General features: G+C 27.9%; 4 protein-coding genes across 4 annotated transcripts; all 4 read left to right on the forward strand.

The window, feature by feature from the left end:
• The first annotated feature begins 272 nt into the window (after positions 1-272).
• On the forward strand, positions 273-1,560 carry LOC113850409 (dof zinc finger protein DOF3.1-like). The gene has a single exon (XM_027480948.1). The coding sequence runs from the start codon at positions 916-918 to the stop codon at positions 1,558-1,560; it is 645 nt and encodes a 214-aa protein (XP_027336749.1). The 5' UTR covers positions 273-915.
• Positions 1,561-5,181: 3,621 nt separating this feature from the next.
• On the forward strand, positions 5,182-6,033 carry LOC113851019. Its single transcript, XM_027481510.1, has one exon. The coding sequence runs from the start codon at positions 5,182-5,184 to the stop codon at positions 6,031-6,033; it is 852 nt and encodes a 283-aa protein (XP_027337311.1).
• Positions 6,034-13,441: 7,408 nt separating this feature from the next.
• Positions 13,442-15,413, forward strand: LOC113849202 (inorganic pyrophosphatase 2-like). Its single transcript, XM_027478922.1, has 4 exons — positions 13,442-13,715; positions 13,821-13,942; positions 14,079-14,280; positions 14,886-15,413. Exons 1-4 carry the CDS (start codon positions 13,578-13,580, stop codon positions 15,240-15,242), a joined length of 819 nt encoding a protein of 272 aa, XP_027334723.1. The 5' UTR covers positions 13,442-13,577; the 3' UTR covers positions 15,243-15,413.
• A 4,537-nt stretch (positions 15,414-19,950) lies between these two features.
• Positions 19,951-22,162, forward strand: LOC113850235 (inorganic pyrophosphatase 2-like). Its single transcript, XM_027480688.1, has 4 exons — positions 19,951-20,096; positions 20,191-20,312; positions 20,649-20,847; positions 21,517-22,162. Exons 1-4 carry the CDS (start codon positions 19,959-19,961, stop codon positions 21,877-21,879), a joined length of 822 nt encoding a protein of 273 aa, XP_027336489.1. The 5' UTR covers positions 19,951-19,958; the 3' UTR covers positions 21,880-22,162.
• Positions 22,163-24,496: the final 2,334 nt, after the last annotated feature.

Genomic DNA, 24,496 nt, shown 5'->3' on the forward strand with positions numbered 1-24,496 from the left:
ATGTTATCGAAGGCTAATTTATATTATGTCATAACTAAAGTTATTTAGTTTGGGGAAACAAAATATCAATTGCCATCCAGATTCCAACCAATACTTGTAGAATGTTATTTTTACCTATGTTTTTTTTTTTTATAATGATATAAAATATTTACAAAAAAATAAGATAAAATAGATAAAGTGACTTAAAATTTTTGAAAAATAGAAAAATGATTGTAATTGATATTTATCCTGAATAGATTAAGAATACAGGTTAGAGAGAGAATGCGGTATTGTGATTCTATTTGAAGTCTGAGCTTGTGGTCACCCTCACGCGGATAAACTGAGTGAAGATTAGATACATACATAGCTGTTCTTTATCTTTGTCAAGATTTTCATACTCTTCAAATATTTATTTCCCCTTTGATCTTTAATGCTACATGGTTTCCCCCCTACCCAGTTTGTTTAATCTGTGTGCTTTTTTGAGTCACTATAATCCTCCACATCTTAGATAGAATAGAAGGTTCAAATAAGCTCTCTGCATTTGGCACTTATCCATGACCTTGTAACCTTTTTCTGTCTCTCAACCCTGCAAAACAAACTCTCTGAAATTGTTTGTAGATGTGATTTTGGTGTGTTATGACTAAAATCCATATCAAGGTCTGAAAAAAGCATATCCAAACTTTTTGTCCGCATTCTACTTTGTGTTCAGTGGGGGTTCCTTTTTGCCACTTCACATCCTTCAAAAGCTAACAACCGTTTGATCTTAGTATACCAACCACACCCTTAAGCCTTTGAATGCCATTTTCCACTCATATCTTAATTAACTTGACACCTCTCTTCCTAAAAACCACATACAAAGCCTCAACCCCTTCAAAGGTTTCCACAGAACTGTCATAAAGTGTTTGAAATTTGAGTCTTTTTAAGGCATAGAAAAGGATGCAAGACCCAACGGCATTCCATCCCATGAAGCCCCAATTCCCTGAACAAGAACAACTCAAATGCCCACGTTGTGAATCCACAAACACCAAATTCTGCTACTACAACAACTACAACCTCTCACAGCCACGCCATTTCTGCAAGAACTGTAGAAGGTATTGGACAAAAGGTGGTGCTTTGAGAAACATCCCAGTTGGGGGTGGAAGCAGAAAGAGCACAAAACGTTCATCAACCTCCAAACGCGCCACACCATCATCATCATCATCACTCTCTTCTGCAGCCCAACCTGGAGCTCCAGAGGCTGACCCGACCCGGGTTTACACCAACCCGGTTGATCAAGACCAAAGGGTGTTAAGCATTGGTGGGAGTTTCAGTTCCCTTTTGGCATCGAATGGGCATTTTGGGGGCCTTTTAGAGGGCCTGAATTCAAATGGGTCAAGTCTAAAAATGGTGCAAATGGGTGAATTTGGGGAGGATGTGAGTTGTGACCCAGTTGTGAATACGGATTCGGGTCCAAATCAGATGCAGAGTAATGGCAGCTCAGAGAGCTTTCTGGGCATGCAAAATGGTGATTCAAGCTGTTGGAATGGTAGCCATGGTTGGTCTGATCTTGCAATATACACACCTGGCTCCAGCTTTCAGTAAAAAGAATTGATCCTTTCTGGTTTAATCCTGCTTTTCAGTTATGCTGATTGTTCTTTTATATATATATATATATACATATATAGATATATAGACTCAGAAACTGGTTGTCTAAAGAGTTATATAATTTGTTCAAGCTTAAGGACAGCATGCTGTTATGGAGGATCATTCACCACAAGATCACAAAAGCAGCATCCTTTAGGTAAAGGCTTCTTTTTGTTTTTACCTTTTTTATATTTATGTTTGTGATTGGTATCGTTCAATTTTACCAATGGTGAAATTTGGAAAAGTAAAAAAAAAGGAAGTCATTTTTTGCGGGGATAGAGCATAGGGATGTGAAATGTTGTTATATAGTGACAGTGGTCATCACATGTTTGGTGTATGTTTTTGCATAGCTTTTGAAGCATCCTTGGATATATGGAAGTTTACATGACAAGTTGTTGTTGTGCATAATGTTTAGATATTTAAAGCAATGTGGGGATGACATGGGGAAATCCCAAAATACACTGTTTGAAGTTGTATCTTATTTGTGCCTTATCAATGGAGGGCCTGACAACTGACACCTTGTTTCTTTGCTATTAAGTCTCTATCTTGCTCATTGTTTTACCACTTATCATTCTCATTCAAAACTTAATGGATTGAATTCGGAGTGTTATTTATTTAATTAACTCCTTAAAATTCAAATTTATGGCTTAGGCTATTCTTTCAATGCATTTATACCAAATACGTGCAATTTGTGTACATTCTAGCTATTGGCATATGTTTAGTCAATGGGTGGCTAAAATCCCTCCAAATAATGCACCAAATTCTACCCTTAATGTGCTCCCATAACTAAATTCAAGTTGATTTGATTGTCTATTCTTTTATGGATGTGTGAGATCATTTTAGTTCGCAAGTGGTCTCCACATAGCATGATGTGTTTAAGATGGACCATTGTGTGTGTGATCTTAGTGTTACCATTTCACATGTGTGTGGTTGCCAGCTCAGTTTCGCCAGAGATTCATGCATCCATTTAATTTACAGGAGCTGTCCAAAGTTAGTTAATAAATAGCTAGCAACAAGATCCATCCTCGGAGTATTTTTAAAATCCAAGTAAAATTAAAATAAATTAAAAGAAAAATAGTTAAAATTTTGTATATTATATATATATATATATAAAATACAAATTTTAGTTTAATTTAATATATAGGGAAATTGAAGAAAGAAAAATGGCTGGTCAAATACTTGGACAAAGAAAAGGAGAAGAGTTATTTTCAAGGTAGATATGGGAGCATCTAAGTTGAATTTTCTGTACTTAGAGGATTACTGAAAGAAAAAACTGTGATTTTGAAAAGAAATGGATAGACACACAACATTAAAAGCTCTTGAGATGTCAATGGTTCGCTTACCAGTACCCACTTTGAATAAGAAGGGGAAATGAATTAGAACAATCGATGGTGAATTTCAAACTTTGATAACAATGGACATGCATGCAAGCTTTGACTATCAACAATACACAATATATGCCTTAACTTCCTCCCTATAATAAGTGTAATCCACGTCAACATTCATCATTTTTTCTTATATTGTCATCTTCCAAATTAGTTTAGATTTTGCTATTGTAAAGAATAGTAATGCAACATGTTATGTAAGCTTTAATTTGTCATTACTTTATTTAAGAAACACGTGTTTAGCATTGAGATTATTTAATACAAATAAATAATTATTTATCTAAAGTAATTTTATTTGAACAAAGGTTTTATGTTAACATATATATGAAGTATTTTTTTTCCTGCATAAACAAATTGTTCTAGTTGGCTCACAGGCCAAGTATATACTTTTTCTATTAAAATCATAGTACTTAGTGTACATGCTTATTTTCAAATAAAAATAAGAAAATTAAACAGGTTAAGAGACAATTTAAAAATTTCTTTGATTAGGTTGAATAAGCAAATAAAATATTATATCATATATATATATATATATATATATATATATTATTTAAGAACATATTAGTATGTTAAATTTGATTATCTTTATTTTTAAGTATGAGTATTTTAAAAATTATTTTAAATGACAGTGTTTTTATTTATTTATTTATTTATTTTATATCACATGACTTCTCGAGTATTTAGTAGTTAATTTTTTTATTTCTTTTAAATATCATTCTTATATTATAATTTCAAATTTAATTTACTTTAAAATTTAAATATTGATACATTGTATCTATAATTCTTTTAGATAAATTAAAATTTAAGATTATTTTAATTTTAATTAATTTTAATTTTAATTTAATTTTTAAATTTTGATAGACCATATTAATAAAGATAAATTTTATTTTTGAAATCAATCTTTATTTCAATTTCTAGATTTTTATATTTTTCTTTTGTAAAATTATCTTTATATTTTGTTAATGAAAAACAATAAAACTACGTTATTCATAGTTTTAATAAAATAAAAATACAAGAAATTGAATATGTCGTTAGGAACTTTACAGAGAAAGTAGAGAATTAAGCGAAGGAAGAAAAAAAAAATACAAAAAAGAGAGAATGCATTTAAAAAGGAAACGGATCTGTTTATTTTAAGAGCACTTTTTTAATACTTTCTCTTTTTAATGATTCTTTTAAAATATTAATTTGACAAGTTTAATTATTAAGTTATATTATATTGTTTTGATGATCATATATATTAATTTTTAGACAATTTTATGGATGAAATATGCAAAAACGTAAATTATATAAATTTATGTTTTATATGAACTTTTAATTTAACAATAGCATATATATATATATATATATATATATATATATATATATTACGTGGAATAAATTACACAAAATATACTCCTAAAATAAATATATAACTACCTTTAAAAACATAGTTTTTTTTAATAATAATTTACATTTTAAAGTATCTTTTGATTAGCATATTCTTAAAAAGAAGAAAATCAATTCTTCTAAGTTCTATAAGACCATGGACGCCACAAAATAAGTATATTGATAACAAATTTATCATTTAATTCTTTTTTATTTTAAAAAAATCACACAATTCAAGATACGTAACATATAAAAAGATAATGCACATTAATTACTAGTAATTTGTACATCTTACCGTATTTTTGTGATATTATGTTATCTTACTTTGAGAAGATAATCTAAATCTTAATAAGTCAAGTATTTAAATTTAAATTAATTTATAACATAATTTGAGATATAAAACACATTTCTTCATAATTAATTCATATATATATATATATATATATATATATTATTTAATAAAAGAAATCAGCATCTGATAAGAATAAAAAGAAATTAGATCAAAACCTGATAATCAAGTATATCGAATATCATTAACTAAGAAAATTTTGAAATTTAACAGGATTATTCTATTAAAATTGGGAAATCTAGAGTGTATATACGTAATTTAGCAAGATTTTGTGTAACTACATTGGAAGACAATATGAAGCAACGTGCATCAATATCTGAAGGATAACTCTCATCACAACTAAGATATGTTCTCCGATAACTAAGGTAAGAAAAGATTGCCAAAATAGCCAAACAAAACCACCATATAATGAAACTTAATGAAATAAAAGTAGTGGAAATAGGGTTGCACCATTATTAAGAAAGCGTTGAGAGCAATATTATGTTGCATGATGCTGATGAGGAAGAACCCTCCAAGTCAGGAAGCAATCTTTGTAGCCAAGACAGAATGGAGAAGAACATGGAAATTGATAGCAGTCATGGAAAAGCTCCTACTACATCATCAAGCGAGTCACCACCAAGAACAATAGAATTATTATGCAAGTTTTGTAATAAGAAATTCACAAATAGCCAAGCTTTGGGTGGACATCAAAATGCCCACAAGGATGAAAGAGCAGCAGCAAAAAAGCAAAAGATTCTTAGCATGGCTTCTGCTTACAAAGACTCATCGCTTGATTATTCCACCTTTGCTTCAAATCAAGCTTATGGATTTGGTGGCAGAACAATGGGGTTTCATCAAACTAAGCCTCATGACTATAAATGGCCTCATATGCAACTCAAACATGACTCTTGTGATGATCCATGGCAAAGGCACCACATTATGAATCGTTCTCAACCCACTTTGCATCTCTTGCAGACTTTGATGGCCGGTGGGAGTGGATTTCATCAACACCACAAATCCGATCAATCTGTATTTTTTACTACATCTAGTGGAAGACCACAAAATTTAGGGTTGCAACCACATTTGTTACATCCTAGTTTATGTGACAATGAGAAGTTTGGTCAAGCAAGCAATTTTCCAGTAGGATCTCAAAATGCTAGCTTAGAGAGACATGATTTCAATGTCAAGCCTTTACGAGATAGTGAGAATTTGGATCGAGCAAGCGATTCTTCAACAAGACCTCTAAATGCAAGTACTGAGGGACTTGATAATATTTCTGGCCATGTAAGTAATTCTCCTTCAATGCCTGTGAAAGGAACTGTAGAGGGGCTTGATTTGACTCTCAAGCTTTAAATTCCCTAGCTAGTTAAAATTCATAATATCTAGTATTCACTTCTCGTAAATTCACTAGAATTATGCTAATATTGAGGAACTTGGTGTGTTTACAAATTATTATTACTTCCAATCTCTATTTTAATTTATCAATAGGTTTAGGCTTTTTTTCATTACATTATAGGAGAATAGATAAAATTAGGATTTTATTTATATTTAGTTAGGTGTTTATTTACTTTATTAATATGATTTTTTTTTATAATTGATGTTTTTCTTTTCTAGTCCTTACTCATCCGCGTTATATAGTTATTTATCTATCAACAACATACCAATTTACGAGGTAAAAAATTTGACATTATATATTTCTGAAATATTAAATTGAAAGAAATTTAATAATAGTGGCAATGACTTACATATACTCGATAAATCTTATGAACCTTGACGTACTTTACGGATGTGATAAGCACTAGAGATGTTAAAATTTAAAAAATATTTCAAGTATCATCCTTTTTACACAATATTCCACCAATTGTCTTTGAACCTTTTTCTATGCATCAACATCTTCGTTTTTATAGCTGCATGTGCCACCATCCTTGCTTTACCTTGAATTGAGCTCGATCACCGTACACTTGACATTAGGCTAAAACAATATTGATTTGCTACTACACGTAATTTTGTTCAAATTTTATAACATGTTTGTTTCCACCAACATTAGTTGGATTAATATGCATTATGGGTAAAGCCAGGGTAATACCTATAATTTTGTAATTCTTATAATTTTAATTGTTTCTAGCATTCAATTTTATTTTTTTTTGGGTCAACGATACTCAAAATTTTAAGATTCGATCAAAATGTATGATCGAAGTTCTTGGGAAAGTTGACATTCTTGCACCCTAAAGCAAGTCTCAAATTTTTTTTGGGTTCATCAGATAATTGGGACATTAAGAGGCCCAAAAATGTATATGCCGACTATGATCTTGAATGGACATAGCAATTCGCGTTACTTTTCAACCACATTCTATTGACAAAAGTAAAACCTCCCAAATGGACCAAAAAAAAGAAAAATAAATAAATAATGTGAGAATAAAGAAAGTGAAGAATTATCCTATTTTCATTTTATTATTCGATTATCGATAAAAAAAAATATTCGTTTTAAGTATCTATGTAAGAAATAATTACTTTCATTGTTTTAAGGACAAATATTCCATGGCCCATATACTGAGAGTTAAATAGATAAAGACGAATCCAATTCAAAGACATAATTTTGACGATGTTTAATAATACTGAGAAAAATAAAAGTTAAAGACTAAATATAAATATAAAATAAAAAATAAAATTGGAGGAATAAATTACTAATGTTGCCTAAAATATTTGTAAATCGCTGGTAAAGTCATTTTTCTTAATAAATTATTTTTAAAATATTTTAAAAATAAAATTGCAATAATTTATATATTTTATATTTTATTTATATTTCAAATTATTTTTGGAACACGTATCTATAAAATTTAATGCTATGTGAGGAGGAATTTGATTTAGCCACATAAGAGCTAGATTCAACCACCCACACAATAGAAATTTTTTTTAACCATAAATGGGACACCAAAAGGGTCTCTTTTATAAGTGCTATATATATATATATATATATTAAAAATATGTATGTAGAAAAGATAAAATAAATAAAAGATAAAAATAACAATATGCAATATCATATATATTATTAATTTTGAGTGATTTAAATGATAGATCTCGTCCAATCACTTGGTGAGTGAACAATCTCACAATTTTAACGAATTTTTTTATATAACCACTGTTAATTTAAAATGAATTATATTAATAAAACATCTTAATTCAAATTAAAATGATTAGTCCTTTACTTTCTCAGGCTAGAATGGTTAAGGTGCATGGTTTAAGGAATGTTTGTGGAGCATCATCTCATTTCATCAATATATAAATTAAAAGTGACGTTTTCACGATATATTCTCATGGCTCATTTATTTCATTGCATCATTCATTTTATTTTATATTCTAAACGAAAAGAACCCACTTGCACAACTACGTATCACATGAGAGTGCAAAAGGAAGAAAATGAATTAAAATTAAAAAAAGTGAAAGAAAAACAATTAAATTTTTATTTCTGAAAGCTAATTTCCTTAAATTTAAAAGAATATTTTTTGAAATATTTATGCATAAAAAGATAATAATAAATAAATAATTATAAATAATCACATATAATATCACAAGGTGTTGCTAGCAATGCTTAAATAAAACAAATTACTTCCATGATTATCAGGAATATATATATATATATGATGACGAAATTAAGGTGTTGCTTTCTCGTAAGAAATTAAATAGTCAATCCCATACTGATGAATGATATCAAGGTTTCGTTCTGTCAATGAAATCCAATGATCATATGTCACATGCATGTGTTTGAATATACATCAACATAGGACCAGTTTGTATATGAATACAAATTTCATTATTTTCATTTCTCATGTACCATGTTTTGGTAACCAATATAAACAGGTTAACAGTTATTTTAATTTTAGTATTTTATTTAACTTAAATTTAATAAATTATAATTTATTAATTATTATATTTAAATTAAATAAAAAACTTAAATAAGATGTAAGAATTTTTCTTATACTCATGCAAATTTTTTCTCCAAACCTATTCCATAGCTATCTATAGCATTGGAAAGAAAAATATAGACCCATCAATTATTGAATTTTTTGAAACTTATCTTTTGTGCTTTCATTTGCCTCTCTTTATGTATAGTATGTTAGTTTATTTGGAATCTGCCTTGGAACATTATATGAAGTAGCTTCTGGTAATTTAAGGTGGGATAAAACACTCCCTTAAAGTTTAAAGTAATATTATATATGATGTACTTAAAAGTAAATCAGTAATAAATAATTTTTAATTCTTTCATTTTATAAACAAACACATTTTAAAAGAATCTTATCCTAAATGAATATACGTGTGGCAATGATCTTTTATCATCAATGGGTTCTTAATTCCATCGCACTTTACCTAACTAAACACCTTTAAATGTCACTCATACTGATGAGAATATGAATATGGCAGAGCAAATGAGTGATGTTGGGGAAAGGTGTTTATGGGTCGAGAATATATATTTTCCAATTAATTAAACTTAAGTTAAAATAATGGATTCCATCAAATAATTGAGTATAATTTAATTTTGAAGTCACAACCTGATGAATTTCACCTAATCTGATTTTTGGGTACTTGATATGCAACCATTCTTGAGGGTAGATAATATTAAAAACAAGAAAGAGGGGAGCAAATCATTGAAGAAGGAAGTTAGCTGATTTTCTTTCTTGCTGGGATTTCATGGCTTCAATAAGAACCCTCAAAGACACGTATGTACATTTCCAAAAAAGCAGAAGAAAACGTGGTTTGATTGCAAAATGTTTAGCATGAACAACCACAAATTGCTAAAAGTTGAAAAGAAAAGTGGAAGATTGATTGCAAATGCTCCATCTGGAATTTCCAACTTTGCCTTAACCGCTCAACATTTGCACTTTGCACTTACCAATGATGCCAAAGCATTGTTTGGTTCCTATAATGTACGTAAGACCGTATTTTCAGTACCACGTGTCTTCTAACGCAACTCAAAATGTGACACTTTGCTTTGCATTTAATCTTAAACTCCTCACCAAATTTCTACCAAATTCTCGAAAATATTACCATTTTTATTTTTGTTTTAAAAATATTTAATTTCATGTTTGATAAAATACCTCGCCATGAACTCAAATTAATTATTTTTAAAAAACTAAATTTGAAAAATATATGGCATCAATATTTTTTTATAAAAATTAAAATAAAAAAGCACACTATCTATAATATCTATAAATTTGAGTTTCTTTAGATTAATAATTATAAACTTTTAATATTTCAAATATTAAAAGATATTAATATTTTTTAAAATAAATTACTAATTTTATTATTTATTAATATAATATTAATAATAAAAAATATCTTTTTAATTTATAAGTGACCCTAAAAATTGCTAAAAGTTTGTATATATTTGGCAAATGAGAATTGCCTCCATCACCGCCATGTCTCAAAATGATTGAAGCAAAAAAACCGAAAGCTAAAGATGATTTATTATTATTTAAAATTATAAAAAATTGAAATTCAAAGCTATATTATTATTTTATGAAGTTATTTAATGTTGTCATCCCTCCTTCTATCATTATTTTTATCAATAGATATGTTAAAGATAGTTACAAAATTAAAATACAAATATTTTTAAATTTTTAAAAATTATAAACAATTTAAAATAAAGTAAATTTATTAATCGTCAATAATTATTTTGAAATGGAAGGAATATTTTCTTTAACGTTTCTTTACCATCTCTTGACATTTTTGAACACTTTGGATGACTTTTATTCTTAGGAGGACAACAGCATAAATGCTTGTTTATTCATGTGTCTGGTGTCTGTCACGCATGTACAATAGTTTTTGTGAAATTTAGTTTATCTTAGTTTTAATTTAATAAATTTCTATCGTTAAGTTTAGCATTTAATAATTTTTTTTTACAATGATGACAATACGAATTGAACTTATAACCTAATGTTAATTATCAAATTTCTTTGTCAATAATTTAGTTCCACTATAGCTTATATCCAATATAATGATAGTATCATAATTGACATTGTTTCAGACCAATGAATTCTTACGAAAAAAAATCAATAATATTTGAATGATATAATTAATAAGAAGTATTTATTTTCTTCTACACTATTATAAAAGAGAGGTCCTTCTTTATTACTTTTGTTAAAAATAATTTTTTATCAACTAATACAATTAATTATCTAATGAATGAAATAATTATCATTTTTTTAAAAACCTAAAAGTTAAAAGAAACCTCATCTCATATTATAGTAATTAAATATGATCTATATATCATACTATTTTAGGGTCTTATTAACGAGTAGAGGTACATCGGTTATGAACTTAATTACTAAATAATTATTAATTATTTAAATACGGTTAGTTAAAAGTTGTGAGGGTAAGATTGAAAAATGATAAAATTTATAAACAAATAAAAAATTCCCAAAGCTCATTTTATTAATATATATATATATATATATATATATATATAATTTACTTAAAATTGATATATTTTGATTGTTATTCATTTAAAGTATTTTTTGAAAATTGCAAACTAATAAAAGGGATAGTCAAGAAAAATATTGGCAAGTATAATGAAATATTTGATTATATATATATTTCTTTAAAATTTAATAAATATGCAAAAGCAAGTTTTACACAAATTTTATTCAATAATAAAAGCTATATTAAAAATATATTATCGATATTCCTCTCATAATAAATTAAATAGCAATAGAAGAGTCTCCCTCCAACCAGAACTTAATTAAGATTTTGAAAATCAGTTTTATAATTGAAGCGAGTATACTCAATCCCTTAATTAATAATATATTACATGTTCATAAATTTTTTCTGGACTGTATAATGTGTAGATCATCTTTAAAATATTTTTCATGAATTCGATTACACTTTTAGTTTTATTTTTTCATGATTAAGTATAAAAAAATCCATTGCATGATAATTATTATCTTTAAATATTTTCTTTTATTTCCATAAAAATGTTTATGTGAATGGAATCTCAGGAACTGGAAACCATTTCAACACCATGTTTCAAAAGAATCTTTTTCTTTCTACAAAAGCTTAAAACTAAGTTAAACTAAAATACTAATCACGATTCACAATATTTTGAATTCATGCAACATGCAAGTACTCAATCATGATCAAATTAATAATCTTATAAATATCAATTTTATTGAAACAATCGAGTTTTTTTATATAAAAAGTCATTAACAAGAACTATCGATATTAAATGTTAAAGTCACTCTCAATACTTACAAATGGCATGTAAAAATAAATTTAATAATAATAAAAAATTGATAATCGCATTCAACATGCAAACTTTAATATAATCTGAATTACACAAATCGAAATCAGTGGATTACTAATTTTAAGACGCAAATAAAGTGGCGGATTTAGAAAATAAAATCCATTAGTTAGTCAAAACCAGCAACAATAAAGACTAAGTGTGATCATTATCTTGATGATATGAGATGTGACGAAGCAAAAAAGAGGGAGACGACAAGGTAATAAAAACATAAAATAGTAATAAGGAACTCTCTTTGCAATGAAAACATGTTTATATAATAAATAAATAAATGTGTGATTAGGTTATGTCTTTGGAAATGTGATTAGCTTAATGTTTCAGCTTTAAGTCGTAATCCATTTGGTCATTGCCTTCAATAACTTGTCAAAGGCAAAAGAAAGATCACTATAACTCTCTCTCTCTCTAATTCCTTCCCCTTTTTTAACAGTTTCTTCGATGCGTATGTAAAGGTACATAAATTTATTATATTTAAATTTTTTAGCTGAACTTGAATTTGCTTTTACTAATTGTCAATAACATTTTTTTTATATTTTTATATTTTTTATTAAATATAAAAATATAATCGTAAAACATAAACATAATTTGTTGTTCAGAATACTGTGATGGTCAAGAAAATAAAAATAAATAATTTGGAATGTAAGAAGGTTGTTGACAGCATTGTTTCCAGGGGACCTTCGAAGTTTGAATTTTGACCACTGAATTTGCAAAGCGACAAAGTTAAATAAATGAAATACACTTCAATTTGAGCTCGAATTTTCATGAGCACATGCTTTGCGATCAACTTAACAACCACAGAAAAATCCCCAAAATTTGACAAGTGTTTATTGGTTTTATTTTTTAAAATATATTCTTATTTATTAATGAAGAGACTAACTTAAATGAATCTATTATAAAAATTATAAACTATTTTTATAAATTATTTGCTGAAATTTCATTTAAATATTGAATAAAAAATCATGAATATGTTAACAATAAGTGAAAAAAATCACAAACGTAGGATTATAATTTAAAAACTTTGTAAATATGGTGCATGGCAATTAAATTATATATTTTTGTGGAAAATTAAATGCATGAATTAATTAGAAAGGGACTATACCCAGAATATTCTGGTTGGCTGCATACGGTGGAGAAGTGCGTTTCACAATCAGAAGCACCAAAATTGCATCCAATTCCACTCTCGAATATTCCCTTTTATTCCCGCGTCTTGTTCTCATGTGCTACACCCTCCGATTCTTCGATTGACCCCATTTTCATCAAATCCAACGGCTGAGGTTGAATTTCAAATGCCACGCCCCGAAAGTTCTTCTAGAGGGTAAAAAGGGCAATTTTTCAATTTCAATTTCAATTCATGGCCACCTTCTCCCCTACCACGAACTATCCATGTGCAACGTAATATTCCTTTGGAATCAAAGATCCTTTTTTTATTTTTGAATTTAGGTTTTGGCATCACTATAAATACCCTTTTCTCTCAGAGTGGTAAATCCACGCCAAGAAGCGATTTTGAGAGCACTACGAGACACCCAAATAGAGCCTAATTCTGGTGAAGAAGGTTTCTTCTTCTTCTTCTGGGCCATTCTGTTTTTAGTGATCCCCCAAATACAAGATGTCTAGAATTGTGATAGTTTTCGACTTTGACAAGACCATCATCGATTGCGACAGTGACAACTGGGTCATCGATGAGTTGGGTTTCACTGATTTGTTCAATCAACTCCTTCCCACCATGCCGTGGAACTCTGTTATGGTAAGCTTTTGGAATTATTTTATTTTATTTTTTACCTTTGCAATCTACATTGTGTTAATGACATGAATAACCGTGTTTTGTTTGTTTTATGTTTTTGGTTTATAGGACAAGATGATGATGGAACTTCATTCACATGGTAAAACAATTGAGGACATTGAAGGGGTTCTGCATAGGATTCCTATGCACCCCAGAGTGATACCTGCCATTAAAGCTGCTCATGCATTGGGGTATGTAACTCTGTTTCTATTTTTCTTGTCTTTCAAATTTCCATTACATGATGTTCTGTTTCTGTTTGCCTTGTTTCCTTTTAAAAATAAATAATGTGTGGCATTTGTTTTTTTTTTTTTGTTTTTTGTTTTTCAGGTGTGATTTGAGGATTGTTAGTGATGCCAACATGTTTTTCATTGAGACTATTTTGAAACACTTGGGAATAAGGGAATATTTCTCCGAGATTAACACTAATCCAGGTTATGTTAATGAAGAAGGAAGGTTAAGGATTCTGCCTTACCATGATTTTAACAAGGTTTCACATGGCTGCAGTTTATGCCCTCCAAACATGTGCAAGGTATATATTTATATGCTTCCTTTTTAATCCATTCCCTTTTTTTACTTTGTTAAAATTATTTTTTTAATAATACGGACCTGTCATTGATTTGTCAAAATCATTGTGAAAAACTCAATTGGGACTCTTGTTATTTATTTAAATGATTTGTGTCAACAATTGACAACAATACATGTTTCTTGATATTGCTTTCGTGGTGGTCTTAACTGGCTATAGCTTTTGGGATATTATTATTTATATTTTTAATCATGAACATAGTTGCTAACGTGAGTCAATATGTTCATGAATCATGACTTTATCCTATAACAATGGAGTGCTGTCTCCTGATATTTTGGCCTTTAAAAAATGCCAAAACTGTGCTTAGCCAACCAACCACTCAATCGTAGTTTTGCGTCTACGATTTGAGCCCACTGGATTTGATGGAAATAGAAAAATAAAGAATAATTTTGACGTAGGCCCACCAATTACCAATTGTTCAATTTATAAGTAGAATTATCTCCCAAAAGATGATGGATTGAAGCTTCGTTTACTCATTAAGAAGTTTCTTTAATTTGAAATTTGGTGACCAATTATTATAATTCTAAATATTTTTCTTTTTATCATGGCAGGGCTTAATAATAGATAGAATTCAAGAGTCAATTTCTCAAGAGGATAATAAGAGGTTCATCTACCTTGGTGATGGAAGTGGTGACTATTGCCCAAGTTTGAGGCTTAAAGAGAAAGACTTGATGATGCCAAGGAAGAACTTTCCAGTGTGGGAATTGATATGCAAAGACCCTTTGCTTGTTAAGGCTGAAATCCATGGGTGGAGTGATGGAGAAGAGCTTGAACAAGTTTTACTGCATTTAATCAACAAAATTTCCATTGAGGAAAATGCTCAGCTTATTTCATCTGATTGCAAGCTACAGAATCTCTCTGTTTCTACCCCTGAAGCTTTGCCCAAAGTTCTCTCAGTTCGGCCATGATTTATTAGTTTAGTATCTTTACAAATGTATCATAACTCACAGGCTTTTTGTTTATTAACCTCAATCAAACCTTCATCGAAATAGCTCATGTTGGAATTGGTCCAGATGGACAACTAATAACTTTTATCAAATACAAATATCGGTTTGATCTTGATCCTTGTGGATTGCTTATTTTATCTTCTCAGCACTATTTTATTCTGGAAAATGAATAGATATTTTGATCCTTCTTCAAATATTCCTAATATTTTGGTTTTCTATTTGTAAATACATAAATATAAACGAAAAGCCATATTTTTCCTTATTAAATTATCTTGAAAAACTTATTATTAAATAAATTTTCAGAAGACTAATGGTATGTTTGGTTGAAAAATTGAAGAGAAAAGAAAATATGCCAGAGAAAAAAGGTTTAAGTGTTTAAATGAAGAGAAAGAAGATGAATAAAAGTTTTTAAGTTTGATTCAACAAAAAAAAATCTTTCTATTTTTTTGAATAAGTGAAAAAACACGCGATCAGGTATATTATTATTTTAACAAGATTATATTTTGATATTTTAGTTTTATACTTTTTTATTTTTAAAAAATTTAATTTAATTCTTTAATTTTTAAAATATTTAAATTATTTTCTATTACGGATGTTAATTTTACTTTTTGATCACATTATTATTCATCATCTTTCTTTCATGCAATTTTTTTTCTTACAAATTTTTTGTCTACGTCTTTATCTTAATTTTAATTTTCCTTGTATTTCATCTCTCTCCTTCTTTTGGCACATTATCCAAGTCAAATAACAAAGTTCTGTTCATGTCACACAGCAGCATGCGAAGAATGAAATTGTGAGGTACACTGATACACTATCACTTGGCAGAATGCACAGGTGCAAAGGCAACTGTGAACTACGTTCAAATATTAGGCAAATTTATTATAATATTGTAAACTAAAAAATAATTTATAAAACGTAAATCTGAAACAATTTTTTAATTTGGAATTTTTTTTTGTCACGTGAATCAATTTTTCGTCATAACAGCTGGCGAAAGGAATTAATTTTTAAATTTTTTAATATCTATTTCGCCACAAAAAATACAAAATATGGCTTTTTAGAGCGGTTAGTTTAAAACTACTCTCATAACTCTATTTTAGAGAATGGTTCCTTAAGGAACCGTTTTGAAATTTCAATATTAGAGAGCAGTTCCATTTGAATCGCTCTCAAAAGTCATGTTAGTGAGCGAACCGCTCTCAGAGAGCGGTCCTGCCGGAACCGCTCTTAGATTTAAAATAGACGGCTGGGGAGATTTTGATACACGTGGCAACATCTGAGATGATTTGCGCTGTTACTGGCGAAAGTTTATTTCGCCCTGCAGTTAGTGAAACCATTCAGGCATTGTAATTATATAAAACTAAATATAGTTTACGTGAGTTAAATAAAATTATATAAAACTAAAAATTGACTTAAATAAAATAATTATATAAAACTAAATATAAATTTATATTTAGTTTGATTGTAATAAATAATTTTTACACCTATAATAAAGTAAAATTTTAAATGCAGTAATCATAATTTATATGAAATGTATGTATAAAATTTGTATGTAAATAATAAAATTTTTTACTTTTAAAAATGTAATATTATTTATATGATTATAAACTAAATGTAATATATGTAAATTTAAATTAGAAAAATGAAAAAATAAAAATATAATTAAATTTTATGCTAGTAATTAGAGTTTTGTATTTATATAAAATTTATGTAGATTTAAATTAGAAATATAAAAAAATAAAAATGTAATTTAATTTTATGCAGTAAGTAAAGTTTTGTATTTAAATAAAATTTGTATGTAAATAATAATATTTTTACTTTAAAAAACGTAATAGTATTTATATAATTATAAATTAAATGTAATTTATGTAGATTTAAATTGGAAATATGAAAAAAATTAAAATGTAATTTAATTTTATGCTAGTAATTAGAGTTTTGTATTTATATAAAATCTGTATGTAAAATTTATGTAAATTTGTATTTAGAATAATTAAAAATTTATATATCTTTAGTTATAATATGTATAGAATATAGGTTAGTATATTTAAAAAAAATTATTTATTTAATTTTGTTTATATACACCTGATTTTTGCATTTATAATATATTGTAATGAATATAATATGATGTCATTACAATGTGATAATGATTTGTTAGAAAATTTGTTTAACCTTTATAAAATATGTATTATTAATATGCTAGTAAAATATATTATTATTATTATTATTATTATTGAATGAAATTTTTTTACTAATATTTTTTATTGTTGTATAGATGGCATCATCTTCACAACAAAGTAGGGTTATTAATCCCGGGTTAGAAGATCCATCAAAACTAACATGACTAACATGACTTTTGAAACCGCTCTCTAATATTGAAATTCCAGAGCGATTCATAAGGAACCGCTCTCTAAAATGGAGTTATGAGAGCGGTTTTAAACTAACCGCTCTAAGAAGTCATATTTCATATTTTTTGTGGCGAAATAGATATTAAAAAATTAAAAAATTAATTACTTTCGCCAACCGTTATAGCAAAAAATTGATCCACGTGGCAAAAAAATCCCAGATTGAGAAATTGTTTCAGATTTGCTATAAAATAATAATTTTTTTAAATTTATAATATTATAATAAATTTGCCTCAAACACTGTCAATGGCTCCACCAAATGTGAAACTAATTTTAGGAAGAAAATTGTGAAGGTGCATATAAGGAGGAAAGAAAGGAAGGAAAAGAGAAAAAAGGAAAGAAAAGAAAAAAAAAGGAGAAAGGATAAAAAGAATAATTGATATAAGGAAAACTCATAAAACAGAAAAAAGATAATCAGTCATTTCTGAAAGTGTAAAAATTAGATGATCAAAAATATAATTTTTTATTTGTTAAAAATATTTATATAATACAAAAAACTTAAAACAAATTTTTATTAAGAAAAATTATTATAATAAAAATATTTTTTTGGTATTAGTTTTAAGTCTTTATGATTACTTTAATATAATTTAACTATTTTTTTTAAATTTACACTTCCTAGTGGAGATTTTTTTTCTCTTATTTCAATCCATTTAAATATTAAAACTTTTTCACTATATTACTTATTTTTTATTTATTTTTCCTCTATTTATTTTTTTCCTATTTTACTTGAGTTTTCTATTTATAAATATATAAATATAAATGATATTGCATTAATTATTTAAAGTTACATTAAATTAGCTATTGAGGACAAACTGATTATGTATTTTTTTTTTAAAAGACTAAGAGCTAATGTGGTTGGTATGACCTATAAAGTAAAAAAAATTCAGTCAAAGTATTTTTATTTTGGGGAGAAGTATTAGGTGTGGCAGATTGGTCTTTGTCTTCTTTTGCATATTCCTATCAGTCTTGAAACACTACATTCAACAAGTTTTGGGAGATAAATAATTTCAAGGTGAAGAAATTGTTGATATAGAAAAACAAAATATGATGGTGTCATGGTGGCTCAATACCCGTAACCCATTAGTAATATGGAATTGAAACACATAACATAATATATATAATTATGAAGATTAATATTTAAATATTTTCTGAGTGAAAATGTCAAAAACAAATAGGAATTTGGGTGTTGAAGATTGTTGAACTTTCCTATTTGATGTCAAATTTTGTTTCTATCCCAAGTCGTATAATTCCTGAGGGCATATTAACAACTCATATGATTGAGTTATAGAAAATGTTGTACTCAGTTACACACACATATGCATTATGATGACGCCCTTTTCCACACCTCAAGTTAAAGCAAAGAAATTTAATTATCTTAACTTTTTTTTCCCTACGTATTCATACCTTATATCATCTTTATTATTTTATAAAAAAAATTATATGAATATTCTTTTTAATAATTTTTTTAATATACTTTTCATAATTTTTAAAATTAAATTTTTTATAAAACATATTTTACTCATTTTATAAAATATAATTTTATCATTTCAATAATTTTATTTTATTATTTTTATTTTTCTCAAATATTATATATGATAGCATAATATTATTATCACAGTATGCATTCAAATAAAAAAGTACAACATAATATATCTTGCTCTTATAATATCTTATATTTATTCAACTAGAATATCCAATATTTTTTATTCTATCATATTCACTTGGGAAGTTTTAAAAATAATAACTAGAATTTAATTAATTAGTTTAATCAACACAATTTGTATAAATTAAGTCTATACAACACTTTTATGTATCATTAATTTTATTATAGCTAGTCTAACTCTCTCTTATAGTAGAATATTTATTATGTTAATTTTTGTGAGTATATCTATTAACTATCTCTTCAACTAAATTGCTTGTCCCAATAAAAGAAAATGGAGGAATGCTGAAAAGTGACAACATAGTTTTTAATACACTTTTGTTATTGACTAAAATTATCAAAACTTAAAAAATAAAACATGAGAGAGAAACATTAGTGAGAAAAAAAATTCACATGATTTTTTTAATTTTAAATAAATTTTAGTTAATAATAAAGTGTGTGTTACAAATAATGTATTAGAAAGTGTATTACTAGAATTATTAAAAAAAGTATATTGAAAAAGGGGAGAGAAAGTAGCTTTTCCTCCAAAATGCTATATTATCATGGTTACGTGCAAGCTCGCACCTTCTTTTCTTATAAATACCCTCTCACTTAGGTGCATGATCTCATAGTTTAATTCAAATGGCTGGGATTGTAGTGATTTTTGACTTTGACTCCACAATCATCGAGTGTGATAGTGATAATTGGGTGCTTGATGAGACGGATTTAACTCAAAAGTTCTATAAGCTTCTTCCTAGCATGGCTTGGAACCCTCTAATGGTTTTATTTTCTTGCTTCACATACTATGTTTTCTATCTTATTATATTCTCTCAATGTTTCGGTATTATTTTTTGTTTTCCTTAAAACCTTGCAGGATAGGATGATGAATGAACTTCATTCACAAGGAAAAACCATTGAAGAAATTGTAGAAATTCTGAACAGGACTCCAATGCATCCCCGCATTGTCCATGCTATTGAGGAAGCTTATTCCCTCGGGTTATCTGCTGTTTCTCTTTCACTCTCTGCTTTATTACATGTAATATTATGTGCCTGGTAGGAAAATAATGAGACATTTGAAAAGAATTGTGGAGAATTTTATAAATTCTTTTAGTTTATTATAGTGAATTTTATTACATATATTCGTGTCTAAAGGTGAAAATCGATGGAGTATGAATGGATTTATTGTTATTTTTCATTCACCACGTTAAATTTATTTCTTCCATTTGCATCCTTATGATCAAATAGCTAGTGAATTATGTGGGGTCTTTTGCTTTTTATTTGCTGGATGAAGATATATACTCATTAGTGCCTATGGAATTGAATTGGGTTCAGATGTGACCTGAAGATTGTGAGTGATGCAAATATCTTCTTTATTGAGACAATTCTGAAGCATCATGGAGTGTGGAATTGTTTCTCAGAGGTCATTACCAACCCCAGCCATGTCAATGAAGGGAGGCTCAGTATTTTTCCCTACCATGATTATCTAAAATCTTCCCATGGATGCAATCTTTGTCCACCAAACATGTGCAAGGCAATTGCATAACTCCCAAGACCTATTTAATTACTTATTTATGCCCATGCATGAAATAATATTTCTCATTTATTCTACTTATATTGTTAATCACTTAATAATTCTCTGATGAATAATATCGAACCTATTGGAGGATGCTTTGGTCAATTTTACTTTGATAATATTAAATATAATTACGATTTTTTAACATGTATTTAAGGATATATGTTAAAAATTTAATAAATATATTTTTTGTAAAAAGAAATATAATATTTAATGTTATAAGTATATTATATCTTATATATATATATATATATATATTTTATAAAAAATTACTATATATAAATTTTTATTGTGTATTGTTGAATACATATTAAAAAATTGATATAATTAATATAATTTTAACATTTTGTGATTATTCACCCCACATCATCCACTTTGCTGATCCGTGTCATATTTCCATGTCACAATCCAAGGGAACCAGGATAACATTTGACAAAATTATGTCGCATGCATAAAAAATGTACATGAGAAATTTTCAATGATAAAAAAAAGAATTAATTCCTTGAAGCAAACAAAATAAAAATCATAAAGAATATTCATTTATTTATCAAGACTGCCCTAGAAATAATTTATAATTGGTGTCAAGCTTTTTTTTTTCCTCTAATAAATTTTCTTAATGACATGTAGGGTTTGGTGATAGAAAGGATTCAGAGTTCCCTAGCAGCAGCAGGAAAGAAGAAACTAATCTACCTTGGAGATGGAAAAGGAGATTTTTGCCCTAGTTTGAAGCTCAAAGATAGGGACTATTTGATGCCTAGAATTGAATTTCCGTTGCGTGATTTAGTATCCAAAAATTCTAACAAGATAAAGGCAGAGGTACATGGTTGGAATGATGGACAAGAGCTTGAGCAAGTCTTGCTCCATATCATCAACAAAGCTAATGGTGATCAAGGAATCAACATTAACAATTCTACTCCTACAATTTCAGCTGATTGCAAATTGGGTTCAGCTCATCAACCTTTGCTTAAATCCCTCCCAGTTCCTCAATAAATAGTAGCTAAATTAAAATTAAATTGCAAAAAATGAATAAATAATCGATCATAAAAAAAGATCTTTTAAAAAGTAAGCTATCATTTTGAAACATGCCATGAATGGCATGTTCATATTTATTATTAAAGCTGTCATAGTGTCTTGTCTACTTCTTAAATTTTATTTTAAAATATTAATTGCTGTCTCATTCTCGATCAGACAGTGTACGAGGCAGTGCTTTGGTCATTGAAGATAATAAAATATATCATGACATTTAGTTGAATAAAAGTATAAGAATTAAAGTACCTTGTGCCTTGTGTTGCATGTCCATTGTCATTACCTTTTCTCTTAAAAAGCTTGAATTATTTACTTTTGCCTTTCAACTAGCTTTTTAAACCAACAATTATTTAGTTTGAAGAATGAATAAAACACTATTACTGGCAATGTCATCGACAGCTGAGGAGCAAATATTGATGAATAGATTATTAGATTCTGACAGCCATCGTTGGTTGTCTAATTAATAGCTGGTCAAGTGAATAAAGGAGAGTAGGTACTCTATTATTTGTATATTCAAATACTAGCATGGTGAATATATATTAGAGATGACAACAAAATCTAGAGGTGGTAAATTGGATTTACCTTCCCCGTTAACAACTGCAGAAGAAGGGTGTGATGTCAAGGGGTCAGGAAGAGTATTAGAAATGAATATTTTTTTAATTAATTTATAATTATTAGTTAAAATTTATTAAAAATAAAATGTAAAGGAAAATAATAAAATCATGAGTGAGACTTGTATAATTTTTAATAAATTTTAGTCAATGATAAAAAGTGTGGGTGAAAAATATTTTTTTTTTTCATAAAATTATTTGACCTGATTTTAAAAATAGGTTAGGAATATAATTCACCTTGTAAATTTGGTGGGTTAATTTATTTAAGAAATAAAAAATAAAAGTTACTTTTGAAAAACGAATGAAATGAAAAGTGAATATGTAAATGAAAGTAGAGATTAAAAATAACAAGAATTAAGTTTATATTTAGACTTCTGATAAAATAGAAGAGAGTGGATCAATCAATTAATCTTCAATTACTATAATGCTTAATTTATATAAGACAGACTTTGATGAGTTAATACATGTAACTTAATAAGGGCGTTAGCCTTGTATATCTAACTTATTTTACACCTCTAATAGTATCTATCTATTCCATATTGCTCTGACATCGATCGATCGACTATGAAAATTCAGTTTGACCTAGTTTCAAGTGTGGATCAAGTTTTTCCCAAAAATAGGGGATGCAGGTTTGGAGATACAAATATATCTTCTCACCCCACCTTCGACCTCATCTTGATAATAATTGAATTATAAAATTAAACCTACATTTTTATGCGAATATGATTTGGCTTTTAAGTTCTTAACGTTCATGTCTTATGTATTATTTGATCTAAAATATGATGGATATATAATTTATTTTAAAAAATATGACATTGCAAACCAATTACAACAGCAAAAAAATACACTAAACGTGGAAATATATGCTTAATTGTCGCAGTTTTACATAAAAGGAAACCTTAGATTTATCTTCTATTTATTTTTCTTTTTAACTTTTTTTTTTTATGAAAAGCAAGGCTTTATTTCAACAACATCAAATTTTTTCTTTTGTATGTAAGGATAAATTGAAAATAGATATGCTACGTACAAATCCACCAATTGGACAATCATGGTACGAAATACTAAACATTTATTCATGATTCCGATCAATGTTTAACTTAAAAATCCAATCATTACCACTTTTTTCTAGCACCATTCTCCCCCATAATCATTAATGTGTCATATTCTTTGCTTTCTCAGAAATTGCAGGATTTGGGTCACCATGTTCTTCAAAGTATACGCAATTGAATCAAGAAAAGCTATGTTTCTATGCATCGTCTTTGCCTTATTTGCATCGTGTATCTATCATGCGCACTAAACAACCTTTAGCTTGCTTTATTCTACCATTAATTAGGAAATGGACACAAGGTTGGATCTCACTTGAGAAAAAGATAAAGCAAGAAAGCAAGAAAGCAAGAAAATACTGTCACCATTATATAGATTATGATTATCAAGAAAACCTATAACACTAGCAACACATCATGCATTATTTCTCATGTGCATGGCCTTTGATGTCCCTGTCTTTTTTTTTTATCTAATCTTGTTTTGTGACAAAACAATGCATTTGAGTTCTGTTTATAGAACTTAGATTTCTGCACTATTCTTTTTGTATAACTAGATTTGACAATATTCCAGATCTTGCTGAGATAGGGCTAATTCATGCACAAAAATTCTACCCTTTTTTTTTAGCATAGAAAGCTCCAATCTCAAGCACAGGATAGGAAAACAGTGCAAATAATAGTTTTAAAAGAAAATGTACAAAAATCATTTCATTAGAAGTCCTTCCGTACAAGCAATGTGGTCTACCTTTTGATAACTTTAGAGCAGTTGTGTTGTGTGAAATACATGCAGCATGGTTTCATGCTGTGTCGAGTTCAGACGTCAACTATGGGTGTTTGGAAGTGCTTTCATCAAACTGAATTATGTTTATTAAATCACTTTTTTTCTTTTAGGCAAAGGCTAACCAAGATCTCAGGGACACGGATGAATTT

Source organism: Abrus precatorius, unplaced genomic scaffold (genome assembly GCF_003935025.1).
Source record: "Abrus precatorius isolate BTA unplaced genomic scaffold, Abrus_2018 Scaffold9, whole genome shotgun sequence".
NCBI classification, from domain to species: Eukaryota; Viridiplantae; Streptophyta; class Magnoliopsida; order Fabales; family Fabaceae; genus Abrus; species Abrus precatorius.